At 51.1% G+C, this 17,578-nt stretch overlaps 5 protein-coding genes across 5 annotated transcripts; 3 read left to right on the plus strand and 2 right to left on the minus strand.

Moving 5' to 3' along the window:
* Positions 1–135: 135 nt before the first annotated feature.
* Positions 136–4,425, minus strand: BDZ99DRAFT_509708 (TBC-domain-containing protein; the record flags this gene model as incomplete). The annotated part of the gene is made up of 2 exons (XM_033724424.1): positions 136–3,926; positions 4,174–4,425. The coding sequence occupies 2 exons, from the start codon at positions 4,423–4,425 to the stop codon at positions 630–632; spliced, it is 3,549 nt and encodes a 1,182-aa protein (XP_033575431.1). The 3' UTR covers positions 136–629.
* Positions 4,426–4,503: 78 nt separating this feature from the next.
* Positions 4,504–5,652, plus strand: BDZ99DRAFT_390796 (uncharacterized protein; the record flags this gene model as incomplete). Its single annotated transcript, XM_033715694.1, has 2 exons — positions 4,504–4,733; positions 4,788–5,652. 2 exons carry the CDS (start codon positions 4,504–4,506, stop codon positions 5,650–5,652), a joined length of 1,095 nt encoding a protein of 364 aa, XP_033575432.1.
* A 1,313-nt stretch (positions 5,653–6,965) lies between these two features.
* Positions 6,966–9,706, plus strand: BDZ99DRAFT_390480 (uncharacterized protein; the record flags this gene model as incomplete). The annotated part of the gene is made up of 6 exons (XM_033715685.1): positions 6,966–7,073; positions 7,123–7,516; positions 7,727–8,280; positions 8,329–8,440; positions 8,493–8,857; positions 8,909–9,706. 6 exons carry the CDS (start codon positions 6,966–6,968, stop codon positions 9,704–9,706), a joined length of 2,331 nt encoding a protein of 776 aa, XP_033575433.1.
* Positions 9,707–12,181: 2,475 nt separating this feature from the next.
* BDZ99DRAFT_509712 (uncharacterized protein) lies at positions 12,182–16,487 on the plus strand (the record flags this gene model as incomplete). Its single annotated transcript, XM_033724425.1, has 6 exons — positions 12,182–12,349; positions 12,695–14,207; positions 14,259–14,472; positions 14,529–14,550; positions 14,607–15,482; positions 15,647–16,487. 6 exons carry the CDS (start codon positions 12,182–12,184, stop codon positions 15,998–16,000), a joined length of 3,147 nt encoding a protein of 1,048 aa, XP_033575434.1. The 3' UTR covers positions 16,001–16,487.
* On the minus strand, positions 16,350–17,548 carry BDZ99DRAFT_464341 (HIT-like protein). Its single transcript, XM_033720289.1, has 3 exons — positions 17,193–17,548; positions 16,883–16,960; positions 16,350–16,765 (listed from the first exon to the last, which is right to left on the minus strand). The coding sequence occupies exons 1-3, from the start codon at positions 17,461–17,463 to the stop codon at positions 16,557–16,559; spliced, it is 558 nt and encodes a 185-aa protein (XP_033575435.1). The 5' UTR covers positions 17,464–17,548; the 3' UTR covers positions 16,350–16,556.
* Between the last annotated feature and the right edge of the window lie 30 nt (positions 17,549–17,578).

Below are 17,578 nucleotides of genomic sequence, written 5' to 3' on the forward strand. Positions count from 1 at the left end.
GTCGCAAAGCTTCTGACGACGTTTGGAGTTTTTCAATCCTTCCTTTAGAAATCTAAACGTGGTAAATGCCGATCATTTTGGCAGGTCTGACACGTCTTCTAGCCACCTCGGACCATCGCAGAAAGGTATTTCTTCGTTCAGCTATCAAGAATTGCTAGAATGCTTTGGTAACACGAGTTTAGTAAAAGGAATAAATGTGTAGCGTAAGTCAGATACGGGGGTTGCAAGGACGATGAAACAAAGAATGAATCCGATAGTTCTCAGGGAGAACCAGCAACCAAACTTCAATTCTCTGTTACTCGGTATGAGCTATTCTATATCGCTAGAGGCATTTCCAGACTTTCGAAAATCTGGTATGGATGTTTCAATCTTCTCCAAGGGGGTATTATTCGAGCGCGCCATCCAATGCAAATTGAGTAAGGAATGAAAGCGACATAAGAAAATCAAGACCATTTTGAAAAAGGAACGACTTAAGAGTCTTGGGTATATAACGTCAAGTGACAGGTCAATCCGAGCGCCGGATGCTAGACGGAATAAATGAAACCCGTGAGAGTAGAAAAAGTGTGAGGATGAGTACCCTGTCAAGCCCGCCACAAAGACTCCTCTTCGATCGGCAATGGAGTGCGATTCTACAACTCCTCCAAGGACTGGCTCAGGATATCCTCCTCGCTATCAGCCCGCGAGGCCATTGATAGTGGAGTCCGAAGGAGCAAGGCTTCGCGTGAGATCCTCGAGTCTGTCTCATTTTCCAGGGGAATCGCGTCTGGTCTCAAGCCCGTAGGTTCCTCACTGGCTTTTGCTTTCGCTTTCTGTGCCCGCTCCCTCCTCATTTCTTCTCTCTGCCGCATAACCTCCTGTTCCCTTTCCACTGCTTTCTCTCGACGCTCTTCAACATCCTTGCGTTTGACGACCTTCTTTAGCGCATCGCTTGCTTGAATGAGACCATCAATACTAATGGCGTGGTTCGTCATCTGGTGGTTTATGTAGTGGTAGACTCTAGCGGGACTATCACACTCCCTCAAAGCCTTTTCGTTAAGCTTGAGCAACGCGAGTGCTACCTGGAAAAGGAAAGTTGAGCCGTCGTGCATACATAAGACCACATCCCAGACGCGAAATAATGCCTCAGCTGACAAGCAATCAGTAAAAACGGAGAGGAACCATTGGAACGTGAGCGCCTCGAGCTCAATCTCGAGCTCATCCAGGTGAGCTGAGAGCTTTGGCAGCAGTTCCACCACATATTCGCGTAGAACAGTCTGATCTGCACGAGAAGTGAGGAGTTGCTGATCGTAGTACTTTTCGGGCAAAATATTCTCAATCATATTGGTCAGGACCCAGAATGCGTCTTCGGCCGTTGGCATGATGAGAAGTAAGCAGGCAGTGATCAAGTTCATGCCTTGGCAGTAGCCGACCTCGGGATTCCGGCGAGAGTACGCAATGAGCACCTCGTTAAGCTTATGGACGCCCGGCCCCTTGCGGAAGAAGATGTTGTCCGTGAGCGTTCGATTAATGTCCATCTGAATCTGCGCTACAATGCTCGGATTATCAACACCATTGTTTACGAGATCGTCGTAGTAGCCGGGGACACGAAGAGCGGATGCTCCGCTGCATTCAGCCCAGATCTTGGCGCGGTAGGCTACCGGTATACCTCCCAGGACCAGTTGTTTGAATTCTTGCCATTTTGCTCTCCCAGTTTTTCCCTTATTTCCTAGACCGGCGACACCAATGAGTTCCCCATCCCCAAGAAGGGCTTCTGGCATGGTAAGGTTCCTTGGACGACCTTCGCCAACAGTAGCGGCCTCGCCCTCTCGCTTTCGTTCTGCTCGAACTTTGCGAAGGAAGTCGTTCCATTTTACGGTTTTATCCCTCTGTAAAGAATCGTGTAAGTCGGTCAGTTGTTCTAACAAAGCTTTGACGGGATCGGGCTGGTGCTGCGGTGGCCGGATCGGACTTGCAGGGCCGACGGATATTGATGGACTCGTGGTGGCAAATTCCGCATTCCCTGAAACGATACGCGATGGTGCCGGCTCGGGATTAACGCTGACGAGAGGCATAGTTCTGCTCTTAGCTACGACGACTGGAGGTACCTTAGGAGCCGGATCTGCTCCTGCCGCATCGACTGTAGTTATAGGTGCAGCAGACGGGGTGTGAGAGAGTAATTCTGTGGGAAATGTCGCTAGCTTCAAGAAATCTTGCCATCGGCTTGGCGCTTGCGGACCATTTTGTTCTTCGATAGAGGAACCGGTGCTCCCGGGCCTTGATGCAGGTCCAGAATCAGGTGGTGCTTCAGTCGGAGGAGTCTTGACATCTGGGTCTTGTCCGATAGTTTTGAGAACAGATCTCGCATCGCTCAACGATTCGACATTACTGCTACGTTTGTGTTTTGCCATAGCGGCGGCCGCTTCGCTTTGCCGCTTTTTCCGTCTTTGGTCGTAAATAAAACCAAATCTATCCGTCAGATATTCGCTGCTTTGACTGAAGTTGTTGTGTTGCTGGACCAAAGTTGGAGGCCTGGAGTCTTCGGGCAGTATTGTGTCCATTTCGACCGGTCCAAGGTTGCTAATGTTCCGATTTAGGCCATTGGGGCTTGTAACACTCTCTGGCGGTATGCTTTTGATAGTCCCATTCGGTCCAAGAGAGCTTCTTGCGGCGCGCGGGCGCCCGTTAGCCTTAGCACTAGCGTTTGCCGGTCCAGTTGACTGAGACGTTCTCGTCGACTCTTTTGAAGGTGCGCGATCCGCAGTACTACCGCTGGCAGATGTTGCGGCGCGACCTCTCAGGGTGCCCTGTTTGTCACCAGGCCGACTTACCTGGTTCTTGCCAGCCACCGCTTGCAAGACCCAGTTCGTGACCGAGACAGAAGATCTCCGAGATGATGAAGTTGATTGTTCCTCATCTTGGCTCTGAAGACGGCGGAGTGTGGGTATCGCGCCGCCCTGTTTGTCGCCGTTTGACGGAGGCACGAAAAGGTTGCCACTGATGGGCTTCCGAGGTAGTTTAGAGTTGCTAGACGCCCGAGATCGAGTTTGAAAATCAGTATCGTTGCCCAATTTACTGGTTATGCTGGGCGCCCTGCTCGTTTTGCTATTCGTACCACTCCACAAGAAGTTCTTCCAGTTGCGTGCTGGGTCCTTGGGCATTTCAGAGATTGAATTTAGCGATTCCGTTTCGCCATCAGCCAGTCGTTGACTGAACATTGACGCATTGTCCTGTATGCTCGTCGTGTCGAAGTCGGAGACGTTGTCCGCCATAGCTCGAGCAATCCGCTGTTCCATAGGATCGTCGGGGTGTGTCCCAGGCAGCCCGCTATCACTCCTCCTGTTTCTCGCCCTTGGGTCATCATTCCGTTGCTCCTGACTGCGGTCAAGCTCCCGTAGGCGAGATTCGATATCCATATTTGACACCTCGCATTCTTGCAGCATCTTCCTCAATATACGCTCCCTTTCCTCTGCTCTACGCCGAAGAGCTGTTACCTGAGCATCGCGTTGTGCTAAGTCACCTGCAAGCTGCCTGACCAGCTTGACCGGTCCGACTCGCTCTAGTGTCAGTTCTACGCTCTTGTCGCTGGCGTGATGGAGGCTGCCTGGGACCTTGTCTGGTTCTTGAGGGGTGTCGTCGAAAAGAGCAGTCCGGCTTCTCGTAGATGGGGAGGCGGCTACCAGAGTGCCTACAATCGATTGTACTGTTTTTGATGCTTTCCGAATTGTGTCCGGCGCAGGCTCACTCCCAACTTCGGCCGCAGCGAGCTTGTCCCCTGTATCCGCAGTACGAGTTTTATTCCCTCCAGCTGCTGCCTTCGTCCCCGATTCGCCCACAGCTGCTCGAAACCACCCATTGACACGGTTTTGTACCGGTGACGCATCAGGGGTGGGCGACAGCGAAGGAAAAGATGTCAGACTCTTAGCATCGGTGGAGGTTGACGGGGTGCGCTTTAATGAAGTGCTCGATTCTCGTTTGCGTGGCCTGACTCTAACGGTGCTGCTCCTGCGACTCGACGAGGAGTCCTGCGACCTGGTGCGCTCCAGATCAGCAGCACTGGGAACCTCCATGGCCAGCGCGTCTGGCTATCTTGCGCGGTCGGTGTTGGGCATGCGGAGCGTGCTGGACGGGGGGTGGATATAGATGTGTTCGTGTGACGAGCGAGTGTGGTGGTGTTGTTGCAGTGTCGTCATCTACGAGAACGGCCCCCAGACAGCGAAGAAGCAACTGGCGCATTCGGGGACGGCGAGGGAGGGTGGCGAAGGGGGCGTCGGCGTAGGCGGTGATGGTAGCTAAGGGGGGGCGAGAAGGGAATGGAGCGTTGTTGCAGGAGGAGATAGAATAACAGTGCGCGTCTCCAAGTTCGTAGACCCGCGCCGTGTTCCAAGCTTGCCCTGCCCCTCGCATGGGCCTCGCTCCGCCACTGTTCACCATCCATCGGGGGTACATTTCTACCTGCGACGGCCATGTACCCCGTGCCTATGACCCGTTCACTATCTTCTGTATACATAGCAGCGCTCCATAGCTATGCCCCTCACTGACGAGGACGCTGCGCTCCTAGCAATATCCACATTCTGTGAGCCCCCGCTCTCGCAGGACCAGGAGGCAGCGAAGACATCGATCCAGAGCATCCTTCATGGCGAAGGAGCTGATCCGTTCGTAGATATTCACGAACTGTTCGGTCTCTACAATATTTTGTATTTTCGGAGCTTGCTTCTACCCCAGGTTGAGGTACTATGGTCTCCTCGTCTAACTCTGTAAAGCACCTCTCACCTTTTTGTAGACATCCCCCACTAACCCAGGTATTATAGCTGTGCAGGCATTTGTGAGCTCACTAAAGACAATGAGGGCAAGTACCGTCGAATTCGTCTCAAGCTCTCTGAGCCTTTGCTCAAATTCCGGCCTCGAGAAGATACAGTCGATACCCTTCTTCACGAGGCCATTCATGCGTACTTCTTCATCACTACATCGTGGCATCATTCCCGGGGCGATGATGGCACAGGGCACGGTCTTGGGTTCCAATTATTGGCAGATTCTATTAACAGCCATGGATCCTACGCAATAACCGTGTATCACACGTTTCACGACGAGGTTGACAGCTACCGGACCCATGTTTGGCAATGTGACGGTCCCTGTCGTCAGACACCACCTTATTTCGGACTCGTCAAACGCAGCATGAACCGTGCTCCTGGAAAGAGTGATACTTGGTGGGACAAGCATCAAAACGACTGCGGGGGAACCTATGTCAAGATTGCTGAACCCGAACCTACAAAACAGCAACTAAAGAATCTCAGCTTGAAAGCAAGGGCTGGTAGGCAGAAGAATAAGCTCGACAGCTGGGTTGCACCAACAGCAAAGAGTGCTTCTGGTGTAGAGAAAGCCTGTGTCATACAGAGTCCGTCAATTCCATCCGCGAAAAGTATTAAGGAGGGCCGTAATCTCACTCTGGGTGACCATGGAGGTCTTAAGAGGCGTTTGGATCTTTTCTCAGAGACAAGTAGCGTCACTCAATACGTCGATCGTGAGTCTGCTTTGCTGGAGGACCACCCCTCGGCTGTGAAACGGCCGAGACATGATATAGACGAAAGGTCAACTCAGGTTGAGTGCCCGATCTGTGGACTCACTGTAGCAGAAGAAAACATCAATGAGCACCTTGATGAGCTGCATTCCTCTTAGCAATGGCTGGTCTTCTCCACGAGGGTCCTATCCTAATGGACTACGCCATTTCTGTATTTTGCTTCATTCCATCCGGCGTTTCGTCATGTTCCCACACTCTTCTCAGGGGCTACTATGTAAAACAGTTCTTACAGCACGGATGTCTCCAGCGCCATATTTTGAGTCTCTGGTTGTCTCCTAAGTTGTCGTATCCCAGTCCAGCTGGGCTTGCCAAGTCTCCCTTTGGGTTGGCTCTAGGACAAAACAATTGGTTTGGATGCAGCCATAAGCCGGCTACTGATCCCCTGAAAAGCAGGCTCTTTGTAGCTGCCGAATTCTTTGGTGGTAGCCTTGTAGCGCCATCGAAGCAACTCTCCCGGCATTAATCAGAGCCTCCAATTCTGCGGCGCAGAAATATCTATGACCTGACTGCACTTCAACATGGCTATCTCCGCGATTCTTACTCCATCCACGAGTTCTTCTGTGTCACTGTACCTGGCACTCGGGCTCCTCCAGGTCGGAGCATCCAGCATCGCCGGATTCATCTTGTGCTATCTAGTCTAGCGGCACAAGCACCACTATTGCGCTTACAGTTCGCACACCTGCCAGGACTACCAGCAAAGGGAGGTTTGGGTCCCGAAGGTGTACATTGCGCTCATCACAGTGGCTAGTACGACGACCTCCATTACTCTCACGGTCCCAGCGTCAGACTAGTTCAATGAACATGCTACTAGGTCGTCGCATCCATATTGGCTGCGTTCGCGCTGTCCTGCATGCATATCTCAAAAGTGTGGAAGACGATTCGTAGAGTGTCTGTTGCCTACGAGTCCAATTTGATGCTTGAAGGTTCGAATTATGCTGGAACTCAACGGGCAGCCACTGCTTGGAGTACTTCAATACAGTTGCAAAAATTTGGACATGATGCAGCACCCATAAGTGTGGAAATTGGGCGGGCAGGGACGCTGTCAGATACTTTTGATCGATATTGTGCTGCTTAATTGAGCCACTCCAAGCAGTGGCATCCAGTGATCAAGAGGACACTGAAGCAGTCATGGACTCGCATCCACAAATCTTGAATTAGCTCTAAGATGTCATCTGCCGGCATGAATCTCATTCACCGCCAAGTCTCAGCCCTACCGCGCAAGCGAGGCTGGATTCACCCCCACATTTCCCCTGCTCTGTCGCCAACGGTGCCACCCACTCCACCAAAGCCCGCCGTTCCCGCTGCCCGCCACGGCGTCCCTCCCTCGGCGTCTTCACCGCTTTCCAAAATCTGCCGCCCATCGCAGACCGCGTTACCTCGTCGCGGCCCCGAGCTGCCTCAAGCTGTGGAGATGGGCCGCAAGCCGAACCCGCTCATTCTCGAGTTCTTCAATCGCGGCGCGAAGCTTGAAGATGCCAGCAATCGCTACCAGCACACCTGCAAGGCTTGCGGGGAGAACGTACGTGCCGCATCGCCCTCGTATGCAGCTCGAGCTGATCACACTGCAGTTTCCAAAAGGCCGCATAGATAGCCTCACGAGCCACCTCACCAAGAAATGTCCCGCCATAACTATGCGCGACCGCCAGCGCGCGGTTCTCCAATTCCACGAGCTGCCCGACCTTGACGGCAACATGGCACCGACCACGAGCTCTCCCACCCAGCAGCAAGCCGGCCAGACCATGAACCTTCCCTTTGCGCCGAAGCAGGGAGCAATGTCAGCTCTGGAGACATTGGCTGAAGTCTCAAGGCAGCGACTGGACATGACCGGCAAACACACGCCCGGCAATGGCAGGCGGCAGTCTTCGCCGCGTGCCATTGGAACACAAACTGGAAATTATATGGACGAGTTCATAGTCCAGGACGACAGACCCGAGGAGGCTGGTAGTGTGGTGGAACGAGTCGGTACGTGCTTGTGCCGCATTGGCTTTCTACCTATGCAAATGACTCATTTGTATCCGCCTGGCTATGGTGGTGGGCTGAAAAGGAAAAATACCAAGATTTTTCATATCACAAAAGCAACTCGCTTTGCTCTCTGCAGTACACCAACTGGCCCGAAAGAAGCTCTCCTTTTCCCGTCGTGCTCGACCATAGCTAACGGTTTTTGCCGACTAGATACTTCTGCCGCTCCTCCTCTGCCTTCTATATACCAGTACGGCTCCCTTCATTCACCTTCAGGCTCTCCTCACATCGGAGGGCTTCCAACGCCACATACCTCAGGGTCGTTGGCGGCACACCTGGTTCCTTCCCTCGTCATAACAGCTTCGGCTGCAAATGAGCTCTCGAACCTGCTGCCGCAGAATGGCCTGACTATGGAACCCGAACTCGGTGTGCCGAACGAAGGCATTACTGACAAGTACTTTCACAATACGCATGGCCGATCGCCGTGGGCGGGTCTCCAGTCGAACGCAATCGACCCGATGCTTCAAGACAATGGCAGGGATCACTCTATGCCTACAGAAGGGTTTGCGAGCAGAGCCCCCACATATCCACGGCCGATTGCAATGAATCCGAATACAACGCAGACTCATTTCACAACAGACTTCAGCATGAATCAAAGGCCTTCGAAACCTAAGGTCCGAGGAAGATTCACCGACTCGAGACGCAAAGAGGTTCAGGAGGTCAGAAAGCGCGGGGCATGTATCCGTTGCCGAATGCTGAAAAAGCCGGTATGACGCTCTGCCAAAATGGCTTGTACGCCTGCTGATAGATTTTAGTGTTCCGGGGAAAACCCATGCAGCACCTGCGTGAACGTAGAGAGCGCGCGCTTGTGGAAACAGCCATGCATAAGGACTCGAATTGCAGACGAGTTCGACCTATACGTGGCAGGTTGGTCTTCTGAAACATCTCCAGCACAACATTCAGCTCTAACATGTAATAGGCCTCTATGGTGTCTTGTCTTTCCATGCGGTCGGCCAGGCCAAGGGGCAGATTCACCTTGACCAGATCCCTGGTAGGATTGAAGCTACTCACTATGTAGATACTGCTACGTTTGCGACCTTCAAGCCACTCAAGTGTCAGCGATCACAGAGTTCCGCAATTGATCCAGCACTGTTAGGCAACGGAAATGTGCCTCAATCTGATCCAACAAATCTTGAGATCGTAGACTCAGATAGCGATGACTTGTGCGGCAAGCTCGAGCTTTACATCCGGAAACTTGCCCCCAAATTCGCCGAATCCGAGCCTTCTGCCTTCATGAGGCCGACACTCGCAACCGCGTTTGCTATGAGCGCTGGAACAAATAAGGTTCGATCTCTGTTGTTCCTAAGCTGAGGGACGTCACTAATACAGCAACAGGATAATCTCCTCAGGCGTGTGCTTGAGCTGTGGGTAGCGACTCGAATTCTCGTCGATCACTCGATACAGTGGCACCTCTTTCTCAATCCATCACACCCCCCTATGACCGTACCAGCTATTCTAGGCCAATCTGACCTAGAATCAACTTCTCGCACACCGATAACGCGCGAAAGCAATCGAGACTCTTACGATCTCATCAAAGGTCAATTGACGGGCACCATCGAAAAGAGTGCAGCTGCTCTCAGCAAATTCGTTATGAACGATCTAGAGAGGCGCTTGTTGCAACGGCAACAGGCCAATCCATTCGAAACCTTTCTGGTTGCGGTAGTTCTCCTCGCTTGTGTTGAGCGCATGTGTTGGCTGTTCAAGACTTGGGAAGTAGGCACGACTCGAAATGCCGACTTAAAACCCGAATCAGCCACAGCGGACAGGGATCTTGCACAAGCGCTCCAAGGATCACAGCCAGACCTGCCGAACCAACCGTTACGCAATGCGAAATGGCCTCTGGATAAGCCGCCAGCATATTACAGCCAGCAAGGCGAGCGATTCAGCGACATCCTACACATGCTACTAAAAATGCGAGGAGTCCCTCCCAAACTCACTCCTCGTATCGAAGACGGGGTGTGGGTTGCGTGGGGCGAAGACCCGGATCCTACGACGAGGGAGTGGTGCGAGACTGTTGCAATGACATCCGATATCCTAGATGAACGACCCAACGCACAATTCCTAGGCGTAGATCCTCGAGAATGGGAGCTGAAGTATATCAGCAAGATCATCAAGGCTGGCATTCAGTCTTAGGCAAAGAGGTATCTGATTTATGGCGTTAAAGATTAGGAATATCGGTCGGAAAAACTGTACTTCATGGAGTTCGGACCGTGATGGGAGACTAGCTTGTCTCTCATGGATCATAACGGCGGATCACTTGACTTTCAAGATACCAAGGGATTACAATCATGGGGAAGCACTTTTCTTTCCGTTTCATCTGGAGTTCAAAATACATTGTCATGGGACGAGGCGATGGCAGTATGTCTAGATGGATGGCAGATGTAGTATAGTACTACAGAGCATCATTCTTTGGCTTAGGACTTAGGTAACTTCAAGGTCTGTTAAGCTAGAGAAGGATTCTGGGAGAGCACGACGTCAATCGCATACTTGTCAAGAGCTCTAACTTTGAAGTAGGGAAGATTCCATCTGTCCAACATGAAAATATTACTAGGTCTGCGTGCCGTCCGAAGCATGATCACACTTCACGTAACATGTTTAACAAGACTTTACATTTCAAGGGACAAAAAGTCTGTTTGGCACGCACTTTGTCTAGATTCTGCTAACAAAATGAAATAAATAATACAATCTGGTTTTCTCACGCCCATAACTTCGTCCATCACTTATCACGAGAATTGGTGTAGGGCATGCGGTGGGAAAATAGTGGCACACTCGCCACACAGTCTCGTGTGTACACCTGTCTGCCACTGCTTGGGGTGCTTTAATGCATTTTTAGAAACCTAAACGGCGTAGAAGCTCACTCTGCACTCCGTGGAAACTTGTTGAGGTACTTCAAGCAGTGGTAGAGAGGTGCACCTATGAGTGAGACAGCGTGGTCGACGACTTCGACAGAAAGTGACAGTCACGAATCGAAGTATCCCTTAACCCGTCGTGGCGCAACACTCAGACTTCCAAGGGTTGGGCTCCGCTGAACATAAGTTGCAGTTCGACACCTATCAGCCTTGCGAATATTGTCGATCCTTCATAACGTACTAGAGGACCTCAAACGGTGCTAGGCGAGTGTGCGAAAAGCCTAGAGGGAGTGTGTTGCTCAAGTAATTCGCTAAGGTTCTTATCACTCGAAGCTTTCTATTGGTTGCATTCTTTTTTCTGTGCTTGTGTACGCTTCTATAGCACCGCTTGAGGTCCTCTAGTATGCTATTGTTATTCATGAAATAGCATCTTAGCAAGCCTGATAGCTCTCTGGGCCACCTTACACAGTGTTGAACTACTAAGTGTGCCACCTTAACCAGTTCAACACACCGTTTTCTTTAGTCTTCGTAACCTGCAGAGAGACAAAGATGTGAGACAGAAAGTCAATGCTTGTAGCTGATGAACCCCAGCGGGCCGCCCGTTTCATTGTCCTCCTCCCACCTTGCTGCTACTCCTTGCCGTCCATCCACATGGCTAACACAGAAGGCGAACACCGAAACTGCTTATTGCTTTCAGCAAGTAATACACCGACCCATTTCCAAGAGAGCAATAAATTCGAAATAGACAAAAGTAATCTTTAGATGTAGCCCTATCCATCGGTATAGTTTTCATATAAAACGATAGGGTTTTGGTGGGATTAAATTGCTTTACTTTCAGGTGTCTTTTCGCTGGTTTGGTGTACCGATTTTCCGTTAGCCGCATGTCATCTTGTCCTCCTCAGTTTTTCCATTTTTAGGGTAACCCACTTCCGGGGATGGGTTCAAAATAGATGTTTGAGAGGATAGGAAGATGTTGGTTTGCCTTGGGATTTATGAAGATGAAGAGAACAGACATTTGTACGACGATACACTGTATTGCAACTAGTTTTGAACCTATGCCATAGCATGCACTGAAGCTACCTACCCTACCAGCAGGTGTGATTTTTAACAATATTTTTGGCCTCGTGTGGCTCGAAGACTTTTTCATCGCTCTTTCACACACGACCATAGGTAATAGAACGCCAAATATGTCACGTAAAGTGTGGTCGGCTTCGGACGGCATATATATCACTATAATACACATAGCTTATCTCAGGAACCTCAGACGCTCTACAGAGTGGATTTGTGGCGGTTGCATAACTCAGCACCTACCATCCCCCCCTGCAACCCCCCTGCAACCCCCAAAATTCCTCTGTAGAGCGTCTGAGCTCAAATGGGCCTCTACGAGGAATTCCTTTCCCGTCTGTGCCCGTCTGTGTGTATCACGTGCATAAGCATAATTCAGCATAACCCGTGCACGGGTGCACGGACATACGTTCACCGCAGGACGGGCAAGGCAATTCCTCGCAGAGGGTCTGAGGTTCTTGAGATAACACACAGCCGTGCGCACATAGGCTTGGCACAAAAGGTCACGTGAGATACATACCCTCCCCAGTTCACTGTGTTGTAAGGAGTACTCCACGACAGAAAATACGATTATGTTCAATCAAGACGCGTCAAACTGCGAGAGTGCTCATTTTTATTCCCTGTCAAACATTTAACTGTTCCGAGGTTGTCCCTCGGAGGGAAGCCGGATTTATCTGCAGATCTCTGAATCTAGATGCCGCCAATATGTGTGGCGCAAAGTAGGACCGAAAACGGCATCGTCTCTACCTCCCTTTACCCCAAGGACGTCGCCTGCGTGCCAAGTCACGACTTCCATCTCGCCCTTCGTGATACCTTCGTCATTCATCTCTACGATTATCGTGTTTGCTGCCTCGAGTCTGCGGTTTGTCTCCTCCGCGCTTCGACGTGCGCGTACCCCTAACGCGCTCTCCACAGCTCTCAAGGCCCACCCGCACGAGCTATGGAGGTCAAATCCTGCGCGACACCTTTTTAACTCTCCTCTCTTGTTAGATATACCCGGGCGTTAGCGGCCAATTGAACCTTCTCTGTTTTTAGCGTTATATACCTACTTTCACTCGTCTTTAACGTGAGTACCTCTCCCCTTGGCTATACCTTCCAAGGTTTAAGGCCTTGGACCTCTGTTCCGGGATGGAATGCTAAACGTGACATGCATAGATTATAACATTCATCGACACTCGACGTCAATATGCTTGCTCCATCGCCTGAGCATGCCGAGATACGGCAACTGCATCCCCAATGGAACATGACCATGTTCGCTGCATCTATTGCCATCTCCTTCCTGGGGGCTTTTACGTCTACTCAGCTCATGTGCCATGCAAGGATGTCGCTTCATTTCTCTAGTGTGTTAATATGGTCTTTGTTCGGAAGCATGATCTTTGGCTTTTGCAGTATTTGGAGTCTTCACGAGGTCGCCATGTTGGCATGCGAATTCGATCTCCGCATCGGCGTCAATGCGCCACTCACTATCTTAAGCTCGTTCCTCGCAGTCTTTTTTACCTTCGTGGCACTGGCAACGGATCTATTATGGGGCAGATATAGCGATCCAAAGCAAGGACGGCGTAGGAAATCTCGCTGGATTTCTTCCGGGCGAAGATCACACAGTTCTTCCCACCATCCCAAACCAGACCCCCAGGGCTCTTCTGCGCCTCTCCTGACAATTCATGAGGCCGACAATGACGAGGGTCAAGATTCAGACGAGCCAATGGACCCATTTGACCCGCCGTCTCCATTCTTTGCGAACACCACGGAAGAGCTAGCAGCGTACAACCACAATTCGACATATCGATCGCCGAGTATTTCATCCGAGGAAAGCAGAGCCTTGAACAGGCTGGTGTCGGCGAGGAGCCAAGATGAAGAGTCGGGCCCCAACAGTGTCGGCAATGGTATCATCAACGGCGCACCGTCGCCCAGTGATGGTATCACAAGCGACTACTTCGGCTTTGGGGTCACTTCAACCTATGCAAGCTCAGGCTCCATGGGCATAAGCAACACCATAGGCATGATCTACCGCAAGAGCACGGTCCCCGCAAAGAACGCATTTCTCACTACAGCCGATATGCTCTACACCGGAAGCACTCGCCGAAATTTTGGGAAAGGCTTTCTTTGGTCGCTCGCGATTACCTCGATGCACTATGTAGGGATATTCGCTCTCCATGTGCCATCTGGCTACTTCAGATTCAATCCCTGGCTGGTCTTTCTATCTGCGTTGATCAGCTGGACTGTTTGTACTGTGGGTTGTATATTGATGGAAAAGATGGAGACATATCTTCCGCAGCAGATTCTTTTCTCCGTCATAGCTTCGGTTGGAGTTGCAGCAATGCACACTACCGGGATGTTTGCGACAACTTTCTACTCTTCCTCACCTCCATCGGATGTCCGAGGCTATCCTCCCGCACTCGCCAATGCTGTTGTAGGTATTGCATTCATTACGTGCATTGCCGCCAACGTACTGTTAGCTCACTCTGCTACCGTTTCGCGGAACAAACTTGCCGAGATCGTTTCAACACGTAAGGAGCTTTGGAAGACAATCGCGCTCAAAGAGACCGCCGAAGCTGCCTCTCGTGCTAGGAGCGATTTCATTGCTTCTGCATCGCATGAGATTCGAACGCCCCTCCATCATTTACAAGGCTACAGTGATCTCCTAGCACAGACCGAGCTAACCGAAGAGGGGCGGTCCCTTTTGACATCAATTCAGCGCGCCACTAAAACTCTTTCCTTAAGTAAGTGCCAAGATTTATAGTTATTAGAGACCCTGTGCTTACAATGAACAGTAACCAACAACGTTCTCGATTGGTCGAAATTCGAGCGTGATAGCGAGAGCTCCTATCGGCCTACAGCCCTGGATATTCGGGCTGTCTGCGAGTCGGTCATAGTTCTACTACCTAATATTGATGACGAAGGGCGGGTTCAGCTTTTCGTTATCGTTGCTCCGGATGTTCCCAAAACTTTGTTTTTGGATGAGACATACATTCATCGTATCCTGATGTAAGTAGAGCATTCCGGAAGGCTTGCCAGATGAATTTCAGGCTAATATTTCGAAGGAATCTGTTGTCGAACGCATTGGTAAGCTATTTGAGCGTACCTTCTATACGCATATAGTGACTAACAGTTCGATTCAGAAATTCACGAGATCCGGCTACGTTCTTTTATCCATCGAGATACTTAACGACAACCTCATTGTCAAAGTCAAAGATACTGGCTGTGGTCTTGATCCAACCTTCATTCCGGATATGTGGACACCGTTCAAGCAAGGAGAAGTGCGAGGCTCTGCGAGAGGAACTGGGCTCGGACTCAGCATTATCAAGCGCCTGCTTGCTCGAATGAATGCCTCGATCGACCTCGACACGAAGTATATGCATTCTGAGGACGTGGGTCCGGAAAACAGCGGCACCACACTCACAGTCACCATACCGATGCAATCAACAATGACGAGGCCCGCGACTACAGCTGGTGCGGACCGTCCCCGGATAGCCATTCTATCCAAGAACATGGATCGCTCTATGGAAGGCTTGCGCAGCTGTTGGGAGTCGTTCGGATACGAAGTTGATCTCGTGCCAAACGTGACGGGGCTGACACAGGGCAAGTGGAAATACATTTGGGCAGAGCTTACGTTCCTCAACGAAAACATTGGGCAATTCAACACACTTTCGAAGAAGAAGAACTTGTCAGTGCTTGTGCCTTACGATACACACGACTCGCTAGAAGGACTTCCGGGTATACTGTCGTTACCGAATTTTATCATGCTTCCCAGGCCGCTCATCTGGCACACTTTCGAAAGGCGGATTACGGCTTCGAAGCACAGAAGGCAACCGACTGCCCCATTGCAGGCCTTGAGGTTCGCCGCTGAGGTTGAAGTCCTGAATGAAGAGTTGAACGGAGCATCTAACGGAGCATTTAACGGATCATCTAACAGAACGTCGGACGGGGATGCCAAGGAGAAACCACAAGAAGAACCTGCGGCAAAGCATGTGATTCTCCTCGTGGAGGATAATCCGGTACGTTCAATAACTCTACTTTCCTTTTGCAGTCAGGGGTGCCCCAGTCCCCCTTTCAGGTTCCGAACGAAACAAAAATGTTGTTGGGAACAACTAGTCAACGGGCTGGGCCATCTCATACGCTATCAGCCAAAATGTTTTCGAAGCTAATTTCACATGAATAGATCAACCAAAAACTCGCCACAAAGATGCTAATATTGTTGGGCTACCGAGTCATAGCAGCCAACAACGGGCAAGAAGCTATCGAGCAGATCATCATGCACGACACTACGGTCGACATCATCCTAATGGACCAATCCATGCCTGTGAAAGATGGCGTCACCGCGACGCGGGAGATACGCGCACTGGAAGCAGCAGGCACACTCTCTCGACGACGACCAATCATTGCGGTGACTGCGGTGGTGAATTCGGAAGCGCAGGGGGCGTTTCGAAAGGCGGGCGCAGACGATTTTTTGGCGAAACCGCTGTCGTTGAATGTGCTTAAGGACACTTTGGTGTGGTATTTGCCGCATGGTTAAGAGGAGGAATGCGTGTGTTACTAGCTTGTTGCGAAGAGAGAGTTCCAGCTTCCAGGGGTAAGAAGAAGTCGTGGAATTCAGTCTATGATGTACTGCTCGAATATTAAGTCACAAATATTAGGCTGATGCGATCTAGAAATAGGGCTTAGACATCGATTTCTCTACGAAAAATTTCTCTTTAGACGTTGTCGAACGACAGCTCCTACGCTATGGTACCTTCAACTCTCGACTGGTAGCCGCCGTGGCATTATGGGGATCCGGTGCACTGGCGTACAAAAGGCGTTGGTTGGGGAAATCAGAGAAATAATTTTGGCAGATTTGATACCAAGCTTTGCAAGCGGGAAGAGAGGGTGTTTATAGATGCCTGACCTTCAGTCACATACTAATCTATCCCTACGCGACGAACCACGAAGTGTAAATATTCTCATGTTACAGTACCATTAGATAACTGCCCAAGTTTACAGTGAGATCATATTCATACCAGCCCAATTTATGCCTCTGTCTACTTCCGACACGTCCGGCTATCTTACACGTGATTACAGCAGCACATGAACATCTACAGCTTCGCCCTCCCCAGACTCTCCACCTCCTCCCTCAGAACCCTCCTCATTTCCCCGGCCAACTCGGCCCCCTCATCGTCGTCTAGCTCATCGCGCTGGCCCCGCCCAAACATGGTCCAGCTTTTGCTCTGCACCTGGGGCATCGTTTCCGGTCGTGGGATGATGTGGAAGTGGACGTGTGGGACGACCTGGGCAGCGCGGGCGCCTGGGAAGGAGACGGGTTAGAACTGTCTGAGCTAAAACGCTCTAGGACATCTTTCTTGGTCGAAGGCTGGTAGGGTATCTGCCGACTTGGGGGATAATGAATATATGTTGTGCTTACCGTTGTTCTGGACGATGTTGTAGTCGGTCACGCCTGTAACTTTCGCCACTGTTCGCGAGAGGAGGGGGAGCCAGAAACCTGCGGCCGGTAGGTTGGTTAGATGTAGTTTCTTCTTATCAGAGAAGAGGGTGAGGGCATGATCGATAATGGCTTCTTAAGACGAGCAAGCGACGCAACCCAATAGGTGAAATAATTAGAAGAAAGAAAAAAAAAAAACCAAAAAAAAAACTTGAAACATCCAGGATAAACAAGCCCATTCAAGACAACTGGCATGAATTTCAAAAAGACAGGATGAACGATGAATACGTACCAACCTCCCTGCCTACCTCTCCCACTACGTCGCCCACAATCCCCACATGCCCCCTCGTCGCCACAAGCAGGTGCCCCGCCGTCATCGGCAGGATGTCCAGGAACGCGACAACATCCCGCGACGCCAGCACGACGAACGCGCTCGGCGACACGCGCTCCGGGGCCGCGGTCGCGTCGGTGGGGACGCTGGCGGCAAGGGTTGACGACGCGGGCGGCGCGGGATACGCGGCGGCGATGGCGCAGAAGGGGCAGGGGCTGGTGTCGTCGTTCATTGCATAGAGGGCTGGTGAGGGCTGTGTAACTTTGTGGGTTGATACTGGGGTGATTGTTAGGCGGACAGAGGCATGTTGTGTGGAGATTACTTCATTGGGCGACGAGGACGTGACG

Source organism: Mytilinidion resinicola (genome assembly GCF_010093595.1).
Source record: "Mytilinidion resinicola strain CBS 304.34 unplaced genomic scaffold BDZ99scaffold_12, whole genome shotgun sequence".
Lineage (NCBI taxonomy): Eukaryota > Fungi > Ascomycota > Dothideomycetes > Mytilinidiales > Mytilinidiaceae > Mytilinidion > Mytilinidion resinicola.

Coding starts and splice junctions, on each gene's coding strand:
- BDZ99DRAFT_464341 (XM_033720289.1), bottom strand. CDS start 17,463: ATGAACGACGACACCAGCCCCTGCCCCTTCTGCGCCATCGCCGCCGCG. Junction 16,961..17,192: donor AGAGGTAGGCAGGGAGGTTG/GTACGTATTCAT, acceptor TACCGGCCGCAG/GTTTCTGGCTCCCCCTCCTC. Junction 16,766..16,882: donor CAACATCGTCCAGAACAACG/GTAAGCACAACA, acceptor TCTCCTTCCCAG/GCGCCCGCGCTGCCCAGGTC.